Consider the following 26,413-nt stretch of genomic DNA (forward strand, 5'->3'; position numbering starts at 1 on the left):
AGTGCTCCAGCTAGCATGACTGTTCACCTTCCGGCATGCTTGGCACGTGTGTTGCGTTTGGCAGCTTGCATCCGCGAGTCACCCGCGAGGCTAAGCCGCGAGTCTCTGTTTTCTTGCACACTCTTGAGCAAACTTCACTCTATCTCACTCACTACCCTTACATCAAACCCACCTAAATACAGGGTTACTAAATGCTGAAATACAAGCAAATTTGGCACGGAATAAAGCCAATTAGATGGTTGAATAAATTCAACCTTACACGGTATTTCATGCAACCAAGCAGAGAGTGTTACTAGATTAAACCTGACGAACTCAGGCTTGAAAGGTACACTTCATGAATTTCCGTTCTCATCTCTCCCTAGTCTTGCTTATGTTGATCTTAGCATGAATGATCACTTTAGTACAATCCCTTTTAAAATAAGTCATCTCTCCAAACTCATATATCTTAATATGTCCTTTAATAACCTTTCGGGAGAAATCCCACCACAAATTGGCCTATTGACCCATCTTAAGGTGTTGGACCTAAGTGAAAATCAGCTCTCTGGCAGCATTCCCCTAGAAATAGGGAATTTGAAGTCTCTTGTTTCTTTAGGCATACATATAAATCATCTTTCTGGCTCCATACCCAAATCATTAGGAACTCTAAGCAACATATCTGTCCTAGATTTATATATCAATCAACTTTCTGGCACCATTCCAGAAGAATTAGGAAATTTGAAGTCCATAATTGAACTTGATATCAGCATGAATCAATTAAATGGTACTGTTCCAATTTGCTTGGGCAATTTGAGCAACTTAGAATGGTTATCCCTCCGCGAGAACCAATTTTCTGGTCCCATTCCTCAACAGATAGGAAATCTAACAAAGCTGGTTGTGCTACAGCTAGATAGAAACAACTTCACAGGTTTTTTGGGCAAAATTTGGTATTTAGACTGTTTTCAGAAAAAAAATTTGTGAACAGCATGCGCGTCAAACTATTTAGTTAGTTGGACTGATTTTAGAACTCGAGTTTGGCAAACTCGAGTTCCGGCCCAAAATTCATACTATAGTGGCGTTTTTTTTAGTGGCGTTTGTCAAAAACTCCACTATATGTACCCTATAGTGGCGTTTTCTATAAACGCTGCTATAGGAACTAAAAAAACGCCACTATAGGGTTTGCTTTCCAGCCCAAAATCGAGTTTGGCAAACTCGAGTTCCAAAAACAGTCCAACTAACTAATTAGTTTGACGCGCATGCTATTCTCCAAAAAAATTTCTAAATTCAGTCTCAATAGCAAATTTTGCCGGTTTTTTGCCTCAAAACTTATGCCAAAGTGGTTCTCTTCAATACTTTGCTGCAGTTGACAACAACCTCATAGGTCCAATTCCGAAAACTTTAAGGAATTGCACGAGCTTAATTAGATACCGCCTTTCGAATAACCAATTCTTTGGAAATATATCTAGAGATTTTGGTGTCTATAGTAACCTGCAATTCCTTGACCTAAGCTACAATAGATTTTATGGTGAAATCTCACACAATTGGGGTAGTAGTCCACAACTAACTACCCTATGGATTAGGGGGAACAATATAAGTGGAGGCATACCACCTCAAATTGGAAACTTGATTCAACTCCATGAACTTGATTTTTCTTATAATGGGCTAGCTGGGAAGATTCCAAAGGAATTTTGGAAGCTAACTTCTTTGGTGGAGCTGGAGTTGAATGGAAATCAACTTTCTGGTGATATACCTTTGGAGCTTGGATCATTAACTAATCTTGAGTATCTGGATCTATCCAATAATAGATTCGACAAGTCAATCCCTAGAAATATAGGGAACCTTTTGAAACTATACCATTTGAATATGAGCAACAACAAGTTTAGCCATGGCATTCCAGTTCAAATGTTCATTTTATCCCATTTGTCCAAGCCAGATTTGAGTCATAACTCACTTGAAGGAGAGATACCTTCACAAATTGACCATCTTCAAAGCTTGGAGATGTTGAATGTCTCTCATAATAACCTATCTGGTGTTGTTCCAATTGCTTTTGAAGAAATGCGCGGCTTGTCCTATGTGGACATATCTTATAATAAGTTGGAGGGTCCTCTTCCTAATAGCAAAGCATTTCAAAATGCTTGCATAGAAGCACTACAAGGTAATAAAGGGTTGTGTGGAAATGTTACGGGATTGCAACCATGTATGGCAGGAAGCCAAGTTTCAAAGAAGGGGTACAAAATCATTTTCTTAATAATTTTTCCTCTTTTGGGAACACTTTCACTTGTAATGATGTTTCTTGGAATTTTCTGCATTTATCAAAGAAAAAGGAAGAACCCTCATGCAAACCAAGCAAATAACATGCACAATGAACAGGTGTTTTCGATAGCAACTTTCGATGGAAGAGCAATGTACAAGGAAATCATTGAAGCAACCCAGGATTTTGATGCTATGTTTTGCATTGGAAAGGGAGGACATGGAACCGTCTATAAAGCAAATCTACCATCTGGAAACATAGTGGCAGTGAAGAAACTCCAGTCCTTGGGTGATGGTGAGATTGCACCAAAAAAAGAGTTCTTCAATGAGATAAGGGCATTAACAGAAATCCGACATCGAAATATTGTTAAATTGCATGGCTTTTGTTCACATTCACGATACTCATTTTTGATTTATGAGTACCTTGAAAAGGGTAGCTTGAACACAATTTTGACCAATGATGGAGAAGCTAAAGAATTGGACTGGAATAAGAGGGTGAACATCATCAAAGGTGTGGCTCATGCTTTGTTTTACATGCACCATGATTGCTCACCACCAATTGTTCATAGGGATATATCAAGCAAAAATATTTTGCTGGACTCTCAATACGAGGCTCATGTTTCAGACTTTGGCATAGCTAAGCTTCTTTATCCAGACTCATCCAATTGGACTTCACTTGCCGGCACATATGGATATGTTGCACCAGGTAATATACTTAATTTTTTAATCAATGTATAAAATAAAGCATATAAACACATTGGCATAATATTCTGTATATTTTCAGAGCTTGCTTATACAATGAAGATAACTGAGAAATGTGATGTTTATAGCTTTGGAGTTTTGGCTATAGAAGTGATCAAAGGAAGACATCCTACTGAAATGATCCCCATCCTATCTGCTTCAATCATGGGGGAGAATTTATTGTCGAAAGATTTGTTAGACATACACCTTCCACCTCCCACCCTTCAGGTTGAGAGTCAACTGATAGTCATCATAAAGCAGGCAATTGCATGCTTGCAAGCTAATCCAGAATGTAGACCAACTATGCACCATGTTTCTCAACTATTACCAACCCCAAATCCACTTTCCTAAGGTCACACAGTCTCACCAGGACGAGCAAGGATTAGGATATATTGAATTGTTTGGAATGCTATATAATATGTCAAATTTATGCTTCTGTGCGCAATTGTTTGTTTAAGATTATGTAATGCCTCTCGAGTACTACAAGCACTTTCACTGGAAGTATCTATAATGTGATGTTATAGGTTTGATTGGCTTTCTGGTATGTATTACAAAGATTTCAAAGTGAAATAAAGATTAGAACCGTATTATAGTGTGTTTCTGGTGAGATTTTTGCCTTGTAAGGTTTTTCCCATTTGTCAACAAATCACTATGTCTAATTTATTTTCCACTGCACTTAGTATTTTTGGTGATTTGTTGATGCCTTTACATTTTGCATGCAATTAAACTTAATTAATCAACTTGGGTAATTGAGTAATTAACTAGAGTCATGCTATCTTAACCCAATACTCCGAATCCATGGACTCTTCTCTCTTAGAGTTGTGGCACACAAGCTCCCACACTTATGACTTTGAGATCTTACTCAAAGGTTTTAGATCACCATTTGTTGATCTTGCAGCAACTAGATTCCACTAGCACTTGATTGTAGATCTTGTTTCGATAGATACTTGTAGATTTAGAAGACACAGAACTTCTCAGATCTCATAAGAGTAATTCACAAATCTTCCAAGAGCCTTCAAAATAGTTAGGGTTTTACTTTAATACTCTGGAGTGTTGGACTGAAACCCTAAATGTTTTCGTAGGCTTGGGCCTGATTTAAAATTCTACAGAATCTATTTTTTTGCGATTTTCGATCGGTCAAATGTAATTTTCAATCGGTTGAGCTTCACTGAAGTTGAATTTTTTTCCTGCAGCTTGAATGTTCTTGAGACTTGACTTGTACAATCTTGAGCAATGTCTAACACCTAATCTAGACATGCCAACATAAAAAAAGAAAAGGAATCTAAACATTTAATCCTAAATCTTTAGAACCTAATAGTCATTAATTCATTATTTATACAAGCTCCTCTCTTTATCATGGCAATGCAGGAAATTGTTAAAAATACTAGATTTGAGTTAACTCTAACCCCTTAGATAACTCTTCAAGCTAGCTTAATGGGATTTATCACTTTTTCTCCACCATGTTGTGTCCATAAACTTATACTCTTAACCCTTACAAATACAGTTAGAAAATCCTATTACAAGATAATCATAGTTTTTTTTTTTTTTTTAATCACAGTCTATTAGTCTTCATAAAGCTATTTAATTTTATTTCATTATTAATATATTTTTCCTTTTTTTAATTAACTTTATCAAAACATATTATACTGTATCAATTGATTTTCAATGCCTCTCACTGTCATCACTAATATTACTAAACTATATGAACCACGACACCCTTTGAAAAGAGGAATCTGTGACAATAAAGCACCAAATAAAATTAATAAATGTACAGCTAGAAGTTACTTAGGATTTGAACAAAGTTTATAGAAGACCAAAACCAATACAATTACAAACCTTTCAGGAAGCTTCAGAGGGTGGCAATAATTGTCAGCAAGTTTAATGGCATCCTTGTTGCAACTGATGATTCTCTCCAAAAGTCCAACTTATTTTAGGCGGAAGTTTCCTTGATTATTACTTGTATAAAAAATTCCAAGATCATTAAATTGGAATAGGTCCCTTATTGACCTAACCAATTGGAATAGGATGAAATTTCTTCCCATCCACACTGAACGTTGTGTACACTCCAAAATTTTTCTGCATCTCATAATGATACGTTGTGGAAAGGTGTCATCCAAGTCCAACATGATTGAGAGTTGTAGTTGAGACTATGGCCTAGAAGCTATACTATTCAAAATTTTACGAGAAAAATAAAACACTCATTTGATGTAACAGGAGACTATGGAATTTGACACTGTATACATTGGGGTTTGTTCTTGATGTTGTGAAATTACTGTAGTTACTAAAAACTCTAGTTTGATTAGTTGGCAAGTCATTTTCTTTAAGCGTGAAAAGTCTACAATGGAAAACTTTTATGTTCCTACAATAAATGTTTTGAACAGAAAATTGTTAGCCCCCTCATTGCATTGGGACTCCCTATTTATACAAAGGAAAAAGGGTCTAATATTCATGAGTGTGACTTAGCTACTTGGAATTTTTATGCAATTGTGCCTACATTTCTTTTAAAATTTAATTATAATTTTAAACTCTAATTTGGAGATTTTTAAAAGACATGAAAAAGAGAGAAATGTGTCATGTAAGCTTAGACAATTAATGAGAGATTAATGATATAACAGTAACATAAGTTAATGTAAAATTTTAAGTAATAGTAAAAAAAAAAAAAAAAAAAAAAACTTAATGAAAGAGGTTAAAAAAAAATACTAAATGCAAAATTAGAGCAATACTTGGCAAGACCTCTTGCACTCACGCATGAGATCTCTGCTTATATATAAGAACAAAATAAGCATAGATTTTTTTTATCTTTATTTTTTTTTTTAAGGATATTGCTATTGTGTTCATCCTTATAAGAATTTAAGCACAGATTAAATTTTCATTATTTTTGACAATTTTCACTTTGATTCCATCATAATTTATATATTGTGTTGGTTTAAATAAATTTTTCTCAAGCTTTCAAAGGATGGAATTTAGATAAGATGTTCAACTTTTATACGTCAAACATAATCTTGTACATGGAACAAATCAAGAAATGAAATGAAGAATATGGTCCATTTTGGTCAGCCTTAGCTTGATTTGTCTAGACATCAATTTTCTCTCTTGCCAAAAGTCTGACTCATTTTAAGTGGAAGTTTCCTTGATTATTACTTGTATAAAAAATTCCATGATCATTAAATTGGAATAGGTCCCTTATTGACCTAACCAATTGGAATATGATGAAATTTTTTCCCATCCACACTGAACGTTGTGTACACTCCAAAATTTTTCTGCATCTCATAATGATATGTTGTGGAAAGGTGTCATCCAAATCCAACATGACTGAGAGTTGTAGTTGAAACTATGGCCTAGAAGCTTTACTATTCAATATTTTGTGAGAAAAATTAAACACTCATTTCATTTAACAGAAGACTATGGAATTTGACACTATATAAATTGGGGTTTGTTCTTGATGTTGTGAAATTACTGTAGTTGCTAAAAACTCTAGTTTGATTAGTTGGCAAGTCATGTTCTTTAAGAATGAAAAGTCTACAATGGAAAACTTTTATGTTCTTACAATAAATGTTTTGGAGAGAAAATTGTTAGCCCCCTCATCCCATTGGGACCCCCTATCTATACAAAGGAAAAAGGGTCTAATACTCCTGAGTGTGACTTAGTTACATGGAATTTTTGTGCAATTGTGCCTACATTTCTTTTAAAAATTTAATTATAATTTTAAACTCTAATTTGGAGATTTTTAAAAGACATGGAAAAGAGAGAAATGTGTCATGTAAGCTTAGGAAATTAATGAGGGATTAATGATATAACAGTAACATAAGTTAATGTAAACTTTTGAGTAATAGTAAAAAAAAAAAAAAAAACTTAATGAAAGAGGTATAAAAATACTAAATGCAAAATTAGAGCAGTACTTGGCATGACCTCTTGCACTCCCGCATGAGATCTCTGCTTATATATAAGTACAAAATAAGCATAGATTTTTTTTTTTTTAAAGGATATTGCTATAATGTTCATCTTTCTAAGAATTTTTAAGCATAGATTAAATTTTCATTATTTTTGACAATTTTCACTTTGATTCCTTCATAATTTATATATTGTGTTTGTTTAAATGAATTTTTTCTCAAGCTTTCAAAGGATGGACTTTAGATAAGATGTTCAACTTTTATACATCAAACATAATCTTGTACATGGAACAAATCAAGATATGAAATTAAGAATATGGTCCATTTTGGCCTTAGCTTGATTTATCTAGACATCAATTTTCTCTCTTGCCAAAAGTCCGACTTATTTTAAGTGGAAATTTCCTTGATTATTACTTGTATAAAAAATTCCAGGATCATTAAATTGGAATAGGTCCCTTATTGACCTAACCAATTGGAATATGATGCAAATTCTTCCCATCCACATTGAACATTGTGTACACTCCAAAATTTTTCTGCATCTCATAATGATATGTTGTGGAAAGGTGTCATCCAAGTCCAACATGATTGAGAGTTGTAGTTGAGACTATGGCCTAGAAGCTTTACTATTCAATATTTTGTGAGAAAAATTAAACACTCATTTCATTTAACAGAAGACTATGGAATTTGACACTATATACATTGGGGTTTGTTCTTGATGTTGTGAAATTGTTGTAGGTACTAAAAACTCTAGTTTGATTAGTTGGCAAGTCATGTTCTTTAAGCATGAAAAGTCTACAATGGAAAACTTTTATGTTCTTACAATATATGTTTTGGAGAGAAAATTGTTAGCCCCCTCATCCCATTGGGACCCCCTATTTATACAAAGGAAAACGGGTCTAATACTCCTGAGTGTGACTTAGTTACATGGAATTTTTGTGCAATTGTGCCTACATTTCTTTTAAAAATTTAATTATAATTTTAAACTCTAATTTGGTGATTTTTAAAAGATATGAAAAAGAGAGAAATGTGCGTTGTAAGCTTAGGCAATGAATGAGAGATTAATGATATAACAGTAAAATAAGTTAATGTAAACTTTTGAGTAACAGTATTAAAAAAAAAAAAAAAAAAAAAAAAAAAAAAAAAAAAAAAACCTTAATGAAAGAGGTAAAAAAAATGCTAAATGCAAAATTAGAGCGTTATTTGGCAAGACCTCTTGCACTCTTGCATGAGATCTTTGCTTATATATATATATATATATATATATTTATTTATTGGTGATTATTCTTTTATAATTCCTAATCACTAATCAGCACAAGTCTCCAAAAACTTTGTAATAGGACTTTACCATAAGTACAAAATAAGCATAGATTTTTTTATCTATATTTATTTATTTTTTTTAAAGGATATTGCTATTGTGTTCATCCTTATAAGAATTCAAGCATAGATTAAATTTTCATTATTTTTGACAATTTTTCTTTGATTCCTTCATAATTTATATATTGTGTTGGTTTAAATGAAATTTTTCTCAAGCTTTCAAAGGATGGACTTTAGATAAGATGTTCAACTTTTATACGTCAAACATTGACTATAAATCTTGTACACAGAACGAATCGAGATATGAAATTAAGAATATGGTCCATTTTGGTTGGCCTTAGCTTGATTTGTCTAGACATCAATTTTCTCTCTTGCCAAAAGTCCGACTTATTTTAAGTGGAAGTTTTTTTTATTATTACTTGTATACAAAATTCCACGATCATTAAATTGGAATAGGTCCCTTATTGACCTAACCAATTAGAATAAGATGAAATTTCTTCCCATCCACACTGAACGTTGTGTACACTCCAAAAAGTTTCTACATCTCATAATGATAGGTTGTGGAAAGGTGTCATCCAAATCCAACATGATTGAGAGTTGTAGTTGAGACTATGGCTCAGAAGCTTTACTATTCAATATTTTGCTAGAAAAATTAAACACTCATTTGATTTAATAAGAGACTATGGAATTTGACACTGTATACATTGGGGTTTGTTCTTGATGTTGTGAAATTGCTGTAGGTACTAAAAACTCTAGTTTGATTAGTTGGCAAGTCATGTTCTTTAAGCGTGAAAAGTCTACAATGGAAAACTTTTATGTTCCTACAGTAAATGTTTTGGAGAGAAAATTGTTAGCCCCCTCATCCCTTTGGGACCCCCTATTTATACAAAGGAGAAAGGGTCTAATACTCCTATGTGTGAGTTAGTTACATGGAATTTTTGTGCAATTGTGACTACATTTCTTTTAAAAATTTAATTGTAATTTTAAACTCTAATTAGGCGATTTTTAAAAGACATGAAAAAGAGAGAAATGTGTAATGTAAGCTTAGGCAATGAATGAGAGATTAATGATAGTAAAATAAGTTAATGTAAACTTTTGAGTAACAATAAAAAAAATAAAAATAAAAATAAAAAAGTTAATGAAAGAGGTAAAAAAATGCTAAATGCAAGATTAGAGCATTATTTGGCAAGACCTCAAGCACTCCCACATGAGATCTCTGCTTATGTACAAAAATTCCATGTAACTATGTCACACACAAAAATATTGTCCGTAAGATTAGACATTCTCGAAGACGCAGATGGACTCGACAATCAACGTCATGTATTTATTACGCTTGGAATTTTACGTTCATGAACTTTAATGCTTATCCAAATGAAGAACATGCAAAAAAAAAAAAAAAAAAAAAAAAAACTGTGATTGTTTAAGGGAGACACGTCCAAGTGTTAGACCTATTAAATAACTTTTTCTTATTATTTCTTATTTTTTGACCTATTTTACTTGGGTTAATTTGTTCTTTTATGAGGTTGTAGAAAATTTAAAGGTACTTTTGTAATTTTAAATTAAAGAAGCATTTGAAACTTGGAAGGGCTCTTATAAATATGTATTTTTTTAGTCTGGTTTGAAAGTTCAAATATGTGTATAAACACCCTTGAACGTTTAGACCCCTAAATTACAACTTAACCAATTCAAGCATTATGTCAAACAACAAGTGTGCGGAAAATTAACATAAGCTATAATATGGAATTGGAAAAACTATCTAAGCCAAATTAAAATCACAACCCACAGCAGATAATAAAAGGCAAAAATAAAAGGGAAGGAAGATGCAAACACAAAGACAACACGTGATGTGTTATCGAAGAGGAAACTGAAGCCCTCGGCGTAAAACCTCTCCGCCGCCCTCCAAGCGATAAACAATCCACTAGAAAATATAGTTGGGATACATGGACAGCAATAGACCCTCCAAGCCTAATCTACCCAGTGCACCTAATTCCTCCAAGCTTCTTGCTCCAACGAGGTTGCACCGAACCTTTTTCTTTTTTAGCTTCCCGGATTCTGCTACTAGACCGTAGCATCAACCAATGAACATTGGTTCCTTCCTAACTGCTTCCCAGAAATCCAAACAACTCTCTCACAGTGATGAATATGGTGAGAACAAGGTTTGGTAAGATGTCTCTCAAGGACTTGACAATGGAGAGGAAGAGAGTTGAGGAATTTGAAGAGACTCTAATGTATAGATTGTGGGTGAATCAATCTTGTTTTTCTTTAGGGTTTCTCTCTCAAAATTCTCTCTGGAAGCTCTCTTACATTTGTGAGTAAAAGGGGTATTTATACTGGAGTGAGAGAAGAATGTGAAACGTCAGGTTTTACAAAACAGGGGTGGCTCGCGGCTTGACCTCGCGACTTGACTAAGTCGCGAGATCCAGTCGCGAGATAACTGTATGGCCAGTTGTCCTGTTTTGTCCTGTAGTGCTCCAACTAGCATGACTGTTCACCTTCCGGCATGCTTGGCACGTGTGCTGCGTCTGGCAGCTTGCAGCCGTGAGTCACCCGCGAGGCCAAGCCGCAAGTCTTTATTTTCTTGCACACTCTTGAGCAAACTTCACTCTATCTCACTCACTACCTTTACAACAAGCCCATCTAAATACAGGGTTACTAAATGCTGAAATACAAGCAAATTTGACACGAAATAAAGCCAATTAGATGGTTGAATAAATTCAACCTTACAATCTCCCCCTTTGGCTATTCTGTGACAAAACCCTAAAACAGACTCTAGACTTAACATGTGAGTTGGGAACAGTTGAGCAAAACTCACTCACACCTAACTCTAGAAGCTGTGAAGCACTTGAATCATATGAACATAAGACTCCTGAAACACAACAATACACCATGATCATTGTAAGCAGAAAATCGTGAAATGCATATGAAACAGGCAATATGTGATCAAGCAAAGATGGAGTTAAGAAACAAATCATGGCTTGATCAACCAAGTAATCACTACAAGGTAGTGACCACAATGCTCATTCACACTTGGAATAAACACAAGGACATACAAGCTAACAAGCACAAGGCAAGAGATACTTGTATGCTCAACACTCAACCAATGCATAATACACAAAGTATATGCATCTAGGAACAATCCTACAAGGGCACAAGAGTGACAGTACATAAATCAAAATGCAAGACATTTAGATATAAGTACTGATTTCAACATAGCATAAAAGGTTGCATTAAGCAAGGTACAAACCATAAAGCCTACAGACTATGCATAAAAACATTAACCCTAAAAGCTTACATAAGCACATGGGTACAAAACACAATATATCCTGAAAAACAACAACAATATATATAAAAGATTAAACCAAGATTGTAAGTTATGAGTTAGAAATAGATATACACCAAAATCACAGTGTATCAACCCATATAAACAAAAACAAAAAACATAAACCTATAAGTTTAAAGGTTAAGACTTAAAACAAGAGTATGTTTGTACTCCCCCTATCACTATGCACACTTCCCTTTGAGCTTTCTCCCCCTTACTGAATGTTATATCTCCCCCTTTTTGGCACGAATAGCTAAAGGCTGTCGTCCAACTTCTGTTGAATAGCGTCAAGCTGATTTTCCATTGTCTCAAGTCACATTTGAACATGGTTGTTCGTGGAGTAGAGAAGTGTCACCATCTCATCAATGCGTTTCTGAATATTTTCAAGCAAATTACCCATTTTATAAGTTTGAGGATCAGTCTGGGCTTGCGGAATGTTGGCTTGTGAAACTTCAGGAATAACACGCGAAGAAGGTGTGGTATGTACAGGTGTCTCTGACTCAGGAGCAGATGGAGTAACCGGTGAGATGTGTGCACTCTTTGGTGTTTTAGAGGAGTGACTTCTGCTAGCTTGAAGAGTGTACATGGAAATAGGACGTTGACGGGTCAACATTTTTCCATCTGTGGGAGGAACAACACCTTCACGAAGAATGAGCTTCATGATGAGACTGCAAAATGGAATAATTCCTCGAGCTGCAGTTCGAACCGCGGTCTTCCTCATGGTGTAAAAGATGTGAGCACAGATATCAATAGGGGCTCCTGTAATAATATCACAAAGGAATTGAGCTCTCCCAAGATTTATGAATGTAGTGTTGGACAGTGGGTAGAGATTAGTGAACATGATCAATTTCAGTGTGGTCAGCTCTGGTGCAAACTTTGCAGTGCTGATGGATGTTCCTGTATTGGATACTTCATGATCGGATCCTAGGATTTGTAGAATGTCTTGAATCTCTGGAGTTCGATCATCGTACAGAGTTAGATCCACATTCTGAGGTCTAGTGATGCCGAGAACATCTGCGATGGAGTTTGAGGAAATGCCAAACTCTTTTCCTCTTACCCAGAAAATAAGTTCAACTCCAAGATCAGTTGCATTGGAGAAGCATTCTTTAATCAGTTCATCCATTGGATCGACAAAGTTCCCAAACAAGTTTGCCCAATCTCGTTGCTCAAAGATTCGAGGGATAAAAGTGGTCCCTAAGGTGTTAAACTCCACCACCCATTCCACTATAGGAGTTGACTTGTCAAAGATGTTTGAGTAGATGTGTGAGGTAAGCGGGGTTCTAAACCTCTCCTCATTGGAGTCTTGAGATGACTGTGATGAGAGCTGAGTTCTTTTAGCAACTGGGGTTGCTGGATCGTCAGCAACAATGTCTTTACCCTTAGAGGATCGACGAGACATCTGCAAGAGAGTAGTCCCACAGCAAAGAACCAAAAATAGCACCACACAAGATAAATATCAACATGATTCAAAGCATCATCAATACTAAAGTGCACAATACAACAGGTGCAGCAAAATGGTGAAAGTGTAATAGAGCATAGAGAGACACAAATTCAAAAATAGCTGTCAATGAGACAATCTACCATGACCATGATATGCAGAAAATGACAACATTCGAACATTAGGAATGGAAAAAAAAAAAAAAAAAAAAAAAAAAAAAAAAAAAAAAAAAAAAAAAAAACAGACCACATAATCCAAAATAAAGACAAATGGATGGAACAAGTCACACAATAATATGAGATAAGTAATCCAATGCCACAAGCATACAGCAATACACACACAAATGAATGGAACAAGTCGCAAAAAGTACCAAATCCATATATCAAAGAGTTTGAAAATCAACAACAGGCAAATAATAGAACAAAGGAAAAAAAAATAACACAATGTGACCACAATATGAAAAACGGATGAAAGCAACAGCAAACACAACCAGCCATACCCATTAAACCAAGAGAAGAATGTTACTACAATAGTATCTACCCAAAATACACGAAAAACATCCATTCAACAGAGAATATGAGATGAGGAAAATAAGACCCATACCTTTTCTTGATGATTTTGAGAAGAAATGAAGCAACAATGGAGTTTGAAAATGGGTACACGGAGTGTTTGGGAAGGAGACAGTTGAGAGAGAAGATGAACAGTCACAAAAGTTCGAGGGAAAACTGAAAAAGATTTAAAAACTGCCCCTATTTTTGCCAAACATGCGTTTTTCGCGACTGAAGTGAGTCGCCAACAAGTCGTCAGTTCAAGCCGCCAAAACACTCAAAGACAAAAGTTTGAAAAAATTTTCTAAGTGTTTTTCACGACTGGAAGGTCTACCCGCGAGGGAGTCGCGAGCTGAGCCGCAAAAATCTCTGAGTAACCCTCGCGACTGGACCTTCCACTCGCGAACAAGTCGCCAAAAATGACCCGCGAAGACGCGACTGAGGCTTGCGACTTGACTTACTCGCGACTGAGTCGCCAAAACAGGGCAAAAATGGATTTTTGAAATTTTCAGATTTTTAAACAAAATACTTTCCAAAAACACCTAAAACACTCAAAAATCTTTTTGTGCTTGAATTAACAAAGATTGAGCATGTGAAAACACATTTCATTAAGTACAATCACACAAATGAATATGGCATTTATTGAATATAAACTTGTGTGTTGTGTGTGGATATCAACAATGAGATAGTCCTTAGTCTAATATGAAGCTTCAATGGTCAATTCAACCAAGCCATACACAATTAGAACTAGATCATGTGATCCATCTCAATTATAGAAATATGTATATATGACCTCCCACAAAACTTGATAACATATCTTGGAGCTTTACATTTGACTCCACTTTCAATCATACCATTTGATCATTTTGATCCTTTGAGACAATTACCTCTCATTGTGAGAGTGATATATGATATTTCACATTAAAGAACTAGCCTTTGGCTTTTTGAATAAACATTGTCTTTAATATAAAGTCGCTTACCCTTTTTCCTAGTCGAATACTAGAATGTGCGACAGGCTTTTGCAACTCAATATCTCTTTTCATTTGGAGATTTACATTTGGTGAGCTCTTTTTAGCAAAAACAAAAATAAAGAGTGGGAAGATAGACACAAGTCTATGCATGTCTCAAGATCAACATAACCATTCACTAATCATTCATGACAAGTTTGAAAATCTATTTACAACAATCACATAGATTTCAAGATTTTTCCCACAGTGAGATGAGTGCAAAGAAACAAGCAATGCTCGATAATGCACAAAGCCATTAGCACAAAGGTACAAGGCAAAACAGGTTTTGAGACAAAAGCTCAACAATGTCAATCAAACTTTTTGATTTTCTAATTTTTATGTGATTTTTGGATTTTTGACACTAGAAGAAAAAGATTGATCAAAAAAAAAAAAAAAAAAAAAACTTAAAAGTATGCACAAGTAGACAAGCAAACAACCAACAGCAAAAACAACAAGCAAACTAACAAACATCGTCGCAAAGCATAGGAAGTATTAATGCATGGACATGTTGTAATGCTTATGCATGAATACCCTTTTTCACCCACACGTCACTTGCGTTTGGGGTGATTTTCTTATAGGATTAGGTACGGGAGTTAGGGCTTTCAAACCTTCGTGAGAAGCTTTTCAAGCAGTTGGTGAATGCACGTATCATCTTCATCACGTTCATCATTCTGTGATCACCATTTTGATCTCTAGATTGTTCACCTCCCAATTTCTTCTATCATTTCTAGGTCCTCCTGACCTTTGAGGAGTTGCACTATTCTTTACTCTCAGCTTTTGGCAATTTGGTCGAGTATGCCCTTAAAGTCCGCAATGATGACACACATAAGTTGATCTAGGACCTCTTTGTGGTCATGGACGAGACTTGGCACGAGATTCAGACCTGCCCACATACTGATTGCGGGGATTCAACAACCGTTGGTTCTCCACATTCTTCTTCTCCTCCATCTTGAGCTTCTCAGCAGTAAGGTCAACTACAACTGGATCTTTAGCCTTTACAAGCTTCACTTCTTTAGTGACAGTTCCAGATGAGCTACTTCCTCCGGTATATCCCAATCCGGATTTGTCTGAAAAACTCTTTTGAGATGAAATAACATCATCTAGCTTCTTGGTGGTGACCCTCTCTATTTTAGCATTTGCTTACAAAACCTCTTGTTCAAAAAATCTCACTTTTGTGTAAGCTTCTGACAGCTCACCATTCAGTGTCTCTATCTCACATTTGGCCTCCCTATATCGGATTAGGAGACTTTTATAGGCCTCCTCTGCCTTCTTCATTTTTCTCACAGCAGCCTTGGCCACCCTTGTGTACTCACCCGACTTCTCCAGGAATGAGTTATAATTCTCTTGAAGATTGGCTGTGCTTTCATCTTCATCAGCATCTGATTCTTCAACAATTCCCAGTGATTCTTCATCACTATGTTCTCCAAGGTCTCGTACAAGCAGATTCAACTCGTCTGAAGACTCAACATGAGCAATAGTCATAAAAGCTGAGTAGTTCCCCTCTCCATCACAGCTTTCTTTAGATTCTGAGTCGGATGAATCCGAGTCACTCAATGTTGTGGCTTACACTTTGCCTTTCGATTTCAAATAATTCGGACATTCTTTCTTAAAGTGTCCATGCCCGTTACATTCGAAACAAGTGACACCTTGTGTAGGTTGGGATTCTTTTCCATCTTTCTTTTTGAATTCCCTTTTCTCCCTTCCAGAACTTTGGAATTTTCTTTTATCATCAAATTTGCCATTATTTTTGAATTTCAAGAACTTTCTGAAATTTTTAACAAGGTATGCAACATCTTTGTCAACCACATCTTCTCCCAATGAGTCTTGATCTTACACCTTCTCATTAATGGTCTTAAGAGCAAGAGATTTACTCTTCCGTTGATTGGGCAGCGACATCTCATAAGTCTGAAGAGAACCAACCAGCTCCTGAACTTTGATGTCATCAAGGTCCATGCTCTCTTCAATTGCTGTCACTTTAGCACGAAAACTTTCCGGCAATGATCGAAGAATCTTCCTTACAATTTTAGAATCCTCCGTTTTCTCCCCCAAATTGAACTTGCTGACAACCACCTCATTTAGCTTCCCACAGAAAGAGCCAAAGGACTCATCCTCACTCATTTTGAGCTCCTCAAACCGAGTGGTTAGCATTTGCAACTTGGTGTCTTTCACTTTCTTCGTGCCTTCATAGGTGGTTTCCAATATCTCCCACGCTTCTTTGGCAACGGTAATGTGAGAAATCCTGTGAAATTCATCTGGAGACACACCACAGAAAATAGAATTGAGTACTTTACTGTTAGCATTAGATGCAGCAAGAGCTGCCTTATCCCATGTGGATTTGGCTTCCTTAGGCCTGGTCCAACCTATCTCAACAGCATCCCAAACAGATTCATCAATAAAACACAGAAAAACTCTCATGCGAACCTTCCAAAAAGCATAATTACTACCATCAAAATATGGAGGTGCATTTAGGGATTGAGACCAATCCATCTCAAAAGGGAGTCAAGGATCACACAATGGTAATGAAACCACTAGAAGTGTATCCGCTCTGATACCAATTGAAAGTTCAAATATGTGTATAAACACCCTTGAACGTTTAGACCCCCAAATTACAACTTAACCAATTCAAGCATTATGTCAAACAACAAGTGTGCGGAAAATTAACATAAGCTATAATATGGAATTGGAAAAACTATCTAAGCCAAATTAAAATCACAACCCACAGCAGATAATAAAAGGTAAAGATAAAAGAGAAGGAAGATGCAAACACAAAGACAACACACGATGTGTTATCGAAGAGGAAACCGAAGCCCTCGGTGTAAAACTTCTCTGCCGCCCTCCAAGCGGTAAACAATCCACTAGAAAATATAGTTGAGATACATGGACAGCAATAGACCCTCCAAGCCTAATCTACCCAGTGCACCTAAGCCCTCCAAGCTTCTTGCTCCAACGAGGTTGCGCCGAACCTTTTTCTTTTCTAGCTTCCCGGATTCCGCTACTAGACCGTAGCATCAACCAATGAAGATTGGTTCCTTCCTAACTGCTTCCCAGAAATCCAAACAACTCTCTCACAGTGATGAATATGGTGAGAACAAGGTTTGGTAAGATGCCTCTCAAGGATTTGACAATGGAGAGGAAGAGAGTTGAGGAATTTGAAGAGACTCTAATGTATAGATTGTGGGTGAATCAATCTTGTTTTTCTTTAGGGTTTCTCTCTCAAAATTCTCTCTAGAAGCTCTCTTACATTTGTGGGTAAAAGGGGTATTTATACTGGAGTGAGAGAGGAATGTGAAACGTCAGGTTTTACAAAACAGGGGTGGCTCGCGACTTGACTAAGTCGCAAGATCCAGTCGCGAGATAACCGTATGGCCAGTTGTCCTGTTTTGTCCTGTAGTGCTCCAACTAGCATGACTGTTCACCTTCCGGCATGCTTGGCACGTGTGCTGCGTCTGGCGGCTTGCAGCCGCGAGTCACCCGCGAGGCGAGCCGCGAGTCTCTATTTTCTTGCACACTCTTGAGCAAACTTCACTCTATCTCACTCACTACCCTTACAACAAGGCCACCTAAATACAGGGTTACTAAATGCTGAAATACAAGAAAATTTGGCACGGAATAAAGCCAATTAGATGGTTGAATAAATTCAAGCTTACATGGTTTTTAGTAGATTGAAATAAAATACTTAGCTGGGAATTCCTCAAATTTATGGTGTATTTCAAGTTTATTTTCCTTAATTCCTAGAAAATTTGTTAAGTTAGATGATATTTAGCCTCAATGTTGGAGCAGGGATTTTGGTTTGGGGGCAAAGATTAAGATAAAATATTGAAGAAAAAAGTAATTTAATTGTTTTATTAATATAAGAAAGAACTTAATTTATTAAACAAAATATTTGATTAAAATAGAGTGCAATGTAAATGTAAGTTATAAATTGTCTTCTTCTTTTTTCTGCGTTTTGTTTCAATTTATTTTTTCGAGCCTTGTATTATAGTTAGGACAATCATTATTATGCTTAAAATGCATTATATATTTCAAACAAGTAAAATAAATAAATAACAAATAACCAATTAATAGTCATTAATATATGAAGGTTGTGGTAGAACTAGCTTTTTTTGAGAGATAATTACAACATGCTGCTAACCTCACAGCTTGAACCCTTTTTCCTCTAAATCCCCAAGCACTTTGTATATGGAGAGGTGCCAATTCAGTTACAAGGCCTTTGGCATGGCAGAACTAGCTTAAGACCAGTAGACCTAAAATTCTGGGAAAAAAAAAAATATTAGCATACGGTATTAATTAATAGGACAAAACTTAGATACAATATCTTAAGTGTTGTTCCTTAGATTCCTTTCTTAAGATTCAGCTATATGGCAACTTAACTAAAAAATACACATTCATCCTATGAGAAAAAATCCACGTTGCAAAATTTTAAGAGAAGAACATAAGTAACAGCACCTAACTACTTTATTTAAGTCTTACCCTAATAAATAATAGGGTAAATTACAACTTACCTAACTGTGGTTTGACACTTTACTCACTTAAGGTTTGACTAAAATAAAAACTGCATACATATGGGTTGAAATCCCAAAATACAAGTGTTTCACTAGATTCTTTTTAATCTTTTTTTTTTTTTTTTTTGAGAAAGCTTTTTAATCTTATTTGATCTTCTATTTTTATGAATTTTTGTGTTTTTGGAGGAGAAAGACATAAAGGTGGAGCAAAATTATATATTTAGTCTTGTCTTTAACATAGGTGGATTACGGAACTCTAATTGAGCTAAGCTCAAGTGAGTAAAGTGTCAAATTTCAAATCAAAAGTATGTAACTTAAATTTTAGCTGAATCACAATTGGATAAGTTGAAATTTGCCCTAAATAATATTGAAAATTTTGGTTGAAAAGTTCATATTGTCCCTCCAAGGTTCATATTGGCCAAATCTCATATTTTGGAACTCATTGTAAATTGTTGTTCTTAATATTTGTGGAACTCCTTGCGAATCATGTCAGTTTTTTAATCGAATGAAGTTACAATTTCTAAGCCTACGAAGTTTTATCTTATGTAAAATTTATTTTACATGTGTGTTTTTGTGTGTGTGTGCACCCGCGTTAATTGGGATCCAACATATTGGGATTATGGTTTCTTATTGATTTATCAAGCGCCCCTTTTTATCCCCCATCCAAGTTTTGGAGCTTCTGCTGAGGTCGTGTGAATGAGATTAGTTTAGGAAGTTAGAGTAAGATCGGACTTCTAATGATTGGTGCGTACAAGAGGAGTTTAGGAATTTTGTGTAAATTTGTGATTTACAAATAATTTGTGTTAGCTTTAATTCCGTACCAAATTTGATTGTAGTTTTGTTCAATCTTTTTTATCCTGTAATTTATATGGGATTTCATTGTAAGGGTTGTGTGTGAGTGAGAGTGTGAAGACTCAAGGAAAATTGAAGATCAAAGAATTTTTCGCAAGTAGCTTGCGAGAAGCCTTCCCGTGAAGTGAAGCATGTGCTCAGTACATGACGGGATTGTGAAAAGTCAAGACAAATGGTGACAGATAGTTTTTGCGAGTGTCTCGTAGATAAGGCCTTCCCGTGAGATACCTGCGAAACATTCTGTTTTGCCAATTTGTCTTATTTGATACACTAGGTCTCTACCCACACTATATATACCCACATTACCCATAAATTGTGAGCAATACTTTTCAGAGAGAAAACCCTAGCCACTACCCTTGAGAGTGAGAGATTGTCATACCCACAATTCTCTACACAATCCATTGTGGTTTTCTTCAACTCTTACCTCTCCATTTCCAAATCCTTGAGAGATTGACAGCCCAAACACTTACCACACTCATCCTAAGTGTAAAGTGAGGTTTTTGTGCTATTGGGAAACATTGGAAGAAGCCATTTGTTTGGTGGATGCCATTGGGCTGAATTGCGTGATCCAGAGAGCTAGAGCCGTTTTTCTGGGTAATATTTTGATGGAGTTGCTATGTGCTGTGTTGGATTCATTGAGGAATTCTTCTGTGGACTCTTTATCTGAAGAAAGGCTTTTGGAGTGGAGAGGGGTGGTCCAAGACCTTCTAGAGGCCAAGTTCAATTTGTTTTTTTTGTTGGATCACTTGCGCCTGTTGGCTCGCATGTTGTTTTAGAGGCAAACCTTCAAGAGCATAGATGTTGAGATAGCTGCTGCTGAGGAAACTTTGGCTCGTGCTCACAAGGTTTTATAAGATTTGAAGGTCAAGCGGCAGAGGATTCTTTCTTCTTCAACTGTGCCTGTCATTCCTCCAGATGGCTCCCTCTTGGCCGGCCTCATTCCTTAGCTTTCTTTAGATTTGTATAAACAATTTAGAGTTGTATAAGTTTCTGTTTCTTTTTTTTTTTTTTTGAACACTGCTCTTTTTTTTTTGGCTTTGTGTTTGTATTTCAAAACTGCTTCTAATTTCTTAGTATGTGGATCTGCTTTTTTCTTTGATACATTGCCCCTTTTTTTTTTGAAACATGACTTTTCTCTTTTCTTTCCTGAGTCCTAGACCATGGTTCCTACAGGCTTCACTGTAAGTTCTGGTCCAGGTACCTGGTGGTTTATTGTGCAAGTACTGAACTGGGTATATTGGTATCTTTTCCCCCTTTTTTTTTTGTATGTATATATTTTTTTTTGAGATACGGTCTCAGTTCATGAACTTTGACAGGTTCCTCTTTTTGCCAAGTGCTAGGCTAGGTATCTCGGGCATTTTACTTTTGCCTGTGATCCTAGACCTATGCACTTAGAACTGTCTATAGGGTATTTGAAATCATCTGCGAGGTGAATCCTGTGCCATTTGTAAAAGGGTATTACATACCTTTTTCTCTTTTTTTTTACTCAGGTATCCTTCCTTAAATCTGTCCAAACTTGGACTTTGCAGTGTTAAAAGAAAAACTCAAATATTGAAGAAAAAGGAACTTCATTAAAATATGGTTGTCTTTTAAGGAACAAAGAGAAAATCATTTAGTATAGTACTGACCACAGAGTGTCAATCTATCATAGGTTCCTAAACAAAATCATTTAAACCAGAATTCATGACAAAAGCTGAAAGAATTAAAAAAGAGAAAAACAAAAACACTTAGTGGGTTGTGAAGCTGGCAAAAGGATCCTGACGTGCTGAGTTCCCTTCGTCCTTATGCATAGTATTGTTTCATCCATTTCCCGTTTATGGGTTTTGTCAGGACTGTCCCATCTTCCTTGGTAAGGTAATAATACCAACTTTCATGGGCTGCACTGATGATGTAGGGTCCTTCCCACTTTGGGGTAAACTTGGAGGGTCCTGGTAGGTTCTTCCTTACATGCCCCGCCATCCTTAGTACCAATTGCCCTTCAGTGAACATCTTTGGGCGTACTGCTTGTGCATATGCTCTAGTCATTCTTTGCTGGTACCTCTGGCTTCTTTTCTTGGCTAGCTCTCTTTCTTCTTCTACCCCTTCTAGATCTGCTAGCCTCCTTTCATTGTTTGTGTTCTCACTTTCTTCTTGGCTTTCATCAAGAACTACCCTTGGTGTAGGAATGACTAATTCCATGGGGCTGATAGCTTCTGTTCCATAGACTAGGGAAAATGGCGAGAATCCTGTGGCTGTCTTTACAGAGCTCCTACATGCCCAAAGTACATCTGCCAGATGATCACTCCATTTCCCTCCATACTCATGCTTCATCTTCTTAAGGATCTTCAACATTACCCTATTGGTAGCTTCAGCTTGGTCGTTTCCTTGTGGGTAGTATGGGGTAGACCTCCCATGTTTGATGTGATATGCTTCAGTTAACCCTTTCATGTCTTTGTTTATGAATGGGGTCCCATTGTCACTGATCAATCTTCTGGGGATCCCGAACCTTGTAATGATGTGGTTTCGAATAAAGTTTGCTACGACTGCTCCAGTGGCTTTCTTCAAAGGGATGGCCTCTACCCATTTTGTAAAGTATTCGGTGGCTGCGAAGATCCATATGTAACCGTTAGATGGAGGGTTTATAGACCCTATGAGGTCAAGCCCCCAAGTGTGAAAAGGCCATGGTGTCGTCATATCCTGTAGAACATTTGGGTGAGTGTGAATTGCATCTCCCAGGACTTGGCAGGCGTGGCATGTTTTGACTAGCTCCTCAGAGTCTCTTTTCATTGTTGGCTAGTAATATCCCAACAACAATAATTGCTTATACAGCCTTCTTTTCCCCGGGTGGCTCCCACAATCACCGGAATGAACTTCCCTGACTAGTTCTCTAGCTTCTTTTAACCCCAGGCACCTTAGGGGATCCCCACTGTATCCCTTTTTGAATAAGATGCCGTTCTGTAGGAAATACCTGCCTGCTAGTTTCTTGAGCTTGTGAGCTAGTGTCTTGTCAGTTGGCAGGATCCCCTGAGCCAGGTATCCTATGAAAGGAACTCGCCAATCTTATGCAACAAACACAGCATAGCTTTCTTCCTTATCTATTGCCAAACGACACTCTTGACATTTCTCCTGTATAATTGCTGCCTCCTTGTTCATATTTGGCCAGTAATATCCCATGCGTTGCATCCTTCTATATAGGCTGACCTTGCAACTCCACAAGCTTGTGTATGTAATTCTTCTAGTTTCAGCTTTCCTTCCTTCTCGGTGATACATCTGGACAATATTCCACCCGGCAGCCTTCTATACAATTCCCCTTCTAACTAAGTGTAATCCATTAGTTCTTTGATGTTCCCTCCGAGCCTTGCCTCTTTCATCTTTTCTTTGACTTCGCTCCTCCAATCCCACTGTTGTCCTGTAGTTCTCCAATTGGCATGACTGTTCAGCTCCCCTACATGCTCTGCATGTGTGCTGCTTCTGGCGGCTTGCAGCCGTGAGTCACCCGCGAGATCCAGCCGTGAGTCCCTGCTTCACTGCACAGTCTTGAGCATTTCTTCACACTCTCTCACACACTACCCTTACATGATTCCCACCTAAATACAGGGTTTCTAAGTGCTGTATTACAAGCAAATTTTTCACGGAATAAAGCGAACACATGGTTGATTAAATTCAACCTTACAAGTTTCCCCTTTGGATATTCCGTGACAAAACACCCTAAAACAGACTCTAGACTTAAACGTGAGTTTGGGAACAATGGCAAAACTCACTCACACCTAAATCTAGAAGCTGTGAAGCTCTTGAATCATATGAACATGAAATTCCTGAAACACAACAATAAACCATGATCATTGTATGCAGAAAAGCATGAAATGCATATGAAACAGGCAATATGTGATCAAGCAAAGATGGAGTTAATAGACAAACCATGGCTTGATCAACCAAGTAATCACTTACAAGGCAGTGATCACAGTGCTCATTCACACTTGGAATAAACACTTGAACATACAAGTTAACAAGAACAAAGCAAGTTACTTGTATGCCCAACACTCAACCAATGCATAATACACTAAGTATATGCATCTAGGAACAATCCTACAAGGGCACAAGAGTGACAGTACTTAACAAGAAAAAGCATGACATTTAGTTAAAAGCACTGATTTAAACAAAGTATAAAAGGCTGCATAAAAGCATGGTACAGACCATAAAGCCTACAAGATATAAACCCTAAAAGCTTACAAAAGCAACATGGGTACAAAGCACATTATATTGAATAAAAACTTAAACAATATAAACTAAAAGTGCTTAAAGTTTCTCCCCTTCAAAATGATGAGAAGCTGTGATGCACTAGAAACATATATACTTGTAACCTGAAACACTTGTACAAAATACATTAGACCCTCATGGTAAAGCAAGTAATAAAAGGACAAGTATAATGTAACAAGTAAATTGCGATCAAGTAAACATGATGTGAAACATGTGAGCAACTTGATCATACACCAAAACAGTCATATAGAAATGACTACAATGATCACATAGCAAAGCAAATGATCATCCGAACATGCATTCAAAGAAGCACAATAGCATAGGGATATATGCATGTCCAAAGCACAAACATGATGCAATGAGAACAACAAAGCATAACTCAAAGTACCATAAAGCCAACAAGAAAACAAACAGAACAAAGTATTCTAGTTAACACAATGTCTTCTCCCCCTTGGTATATGCATCTCCACTATGGAAAATCTCTTCCCCTACAAATGTGCACGAGAAATAGAATTTCTCCCCCTAAGGATGTGCACAAGAGTCATAACAAGAGTCATATAGAAATGACAAAACACTCTGGTATACTCTCTAGAGTATACTCTCCCCCTTTTTGTCAGGAATAGACAAAGGGTTAAGGAGAAAAAAGGACAAGAGATGAAGGTACGAACAATGCTAATGATGCATGAGGGGTGCGAGATGAATGAGAAAATGAAGCTCACATCTAAGACTATGTAAAATGCTACAGAGCATAAGGTAGACATGACATGCTAGGATGAAGAAGCAAGGTATAGACCAATGCATGACAAAGGTAGCAAAGGTGTGTGCAAGAGGTGGCTAAGTGCAATGCATGACCAATGCATGAAAAATGCACATGTGGGGCAAAGTGTGCTAAATACACAACCAACGAACCAAATATGTTCCTAATGAGGAGACATGAGAAACCCCAAAGTTTGGTACTCATCGGAGTCCAAACAAGCGATAAAATGTCTAAGAGGCATTTTATCAAACACCTAGCATGCACACTATGAACAATAATGTGAAACAATGCATGAACATCATGAAATTCACCCTTAATACATGTTCTTTCTGCCACGAGGGGCCAACATCCAATGCAAATCAACAAAAGAAACCAATCCCATGAAGAAATTTGACAAAAATTAAGTTTTCCCAACCCCTATGATAAAAATCCCAACCAAGAGCACAAAACTCTCCAAAACATAATCCAAGGATCAAAAATAATGAAAAGAATTTATAATTACCTTAGAAATGTTAATGTAATGAAAAACTATTCAAATTTGGTTGGGTTTTGATGTAAAAATATTGAAAGAGGGGTTTTAGAGAGGATGGGAGAGGTTTAAAACAAGTTTCCCACAAAAAGCCCTTTAAAAAGCTATTTCTGGGCATTTCGCGACTGGGCGAGTTGCGAGGTTCAGTCGCAAAAATTTTTGCGAGTCGCGAGTGAGTCGCGAGAAAGCCGTGAGTCGCGAGGTTCAGTGGCGAAAATTTTTGCGAGTCGCGAGTGAGTCGCGAGCAAGCCGCAAGTGAGTCACCAAAAGCTTCTGGATGAACTCGTGATTGGGGTTTCGAGACTGGCGAATCACCAGCTGAGCCGCGAAAAACTCTGACACCTGTTTTTCAATACAGAACATGTTTAAACAATGAAAAATAAAGTAAACACTAAACATGATCACAAAGAGTGATAAAAATCACTTCCAAAAACATAAAAAATGATCAAAAATCTTTTTGGATTAATCCATATAAGATTGAGCACACACACATCACATTTAGACAAATACAATCTAACAAATGAATAAGACATTTATTGAACAATAGGCATGAGTGTTGTGTGTGTGTATCAAATGTGGAATAGTCCTTAGTCTAGAGTGAAGCTTCAATGATCAATTCAATCAAGTCATACACAACTAGTACTAAGTCAAGTGGTCTATTTCAATTATAGAAATGAACATATATGACCTCCCACAAAAAAATGATTACATAAGATTGAAACTTTTCATTTGGCTTCTTACAATTCATATCATTTGATCATTTTGAATCAATACAACTCATTTTGAGCAATACATCTCATTTTTGAGATTGATGCCTGAAATTCTTGATATTTCAATTTGATGAACAGGCCTTTGGCTATTTGGGCATCATACATTTTCATATAAGTCGCTTTCCCTTTTTCCTAGTCGAATACTAGTATGTGCGACGGCTTTTGCAGCTCATTATCTCTTTTCATTTTGAGATTTACATTTATTGAGCTCTTTAAGCAATAAAAATAAAAGAGTGGGAAGAGATATAAGCACAAGTCTACGCAAGTATCAAAACCAACATGAC

At 36.5% G+C, this 26,413-nt stretch overlaps 1 protein-coding gene across 1 annotated transcript; it reads left to right on the forward strand.

Annotated features, from left to right (window-relative positions):
- Positions 1-450: 450 nt before the first annotated feature.
- On the forward strand, positions 451-3,357 carry LOC126700862 (MDIS1-interacting receptor like kinase 2-like). Its single transcript, XM_050399040.1, has 3 exons — positions 451-904; positions 1,274-2,932; positions 3,011-3,357. Exons 1-3 carry the CDS (start codon positions 451-453, stop codon positions 3,316-3,318), a joined length of 2,421 nt encoding a protein of 806 aa, XP_050254997.1. The 3' UTR covers positions 3,319-3,357.
- The last annotated feature ends 23,056 nt before the right edge of the window (positions 3,358-26,413 follow it).

Source organism: Quercus robur, chromosome 9 (genome assembly GCF_932294415.1).
Source record: "Quercus robur chromosome 9, dhQueRobu3.1, whole genome shotgun sequence".
Classification (NCBI taxonomy): Eukaryota; Viridiplantae; Streptophyta; class Magnoliopsida; order Fagales; family Fagaceae; genus Quercus; species Quercus robur.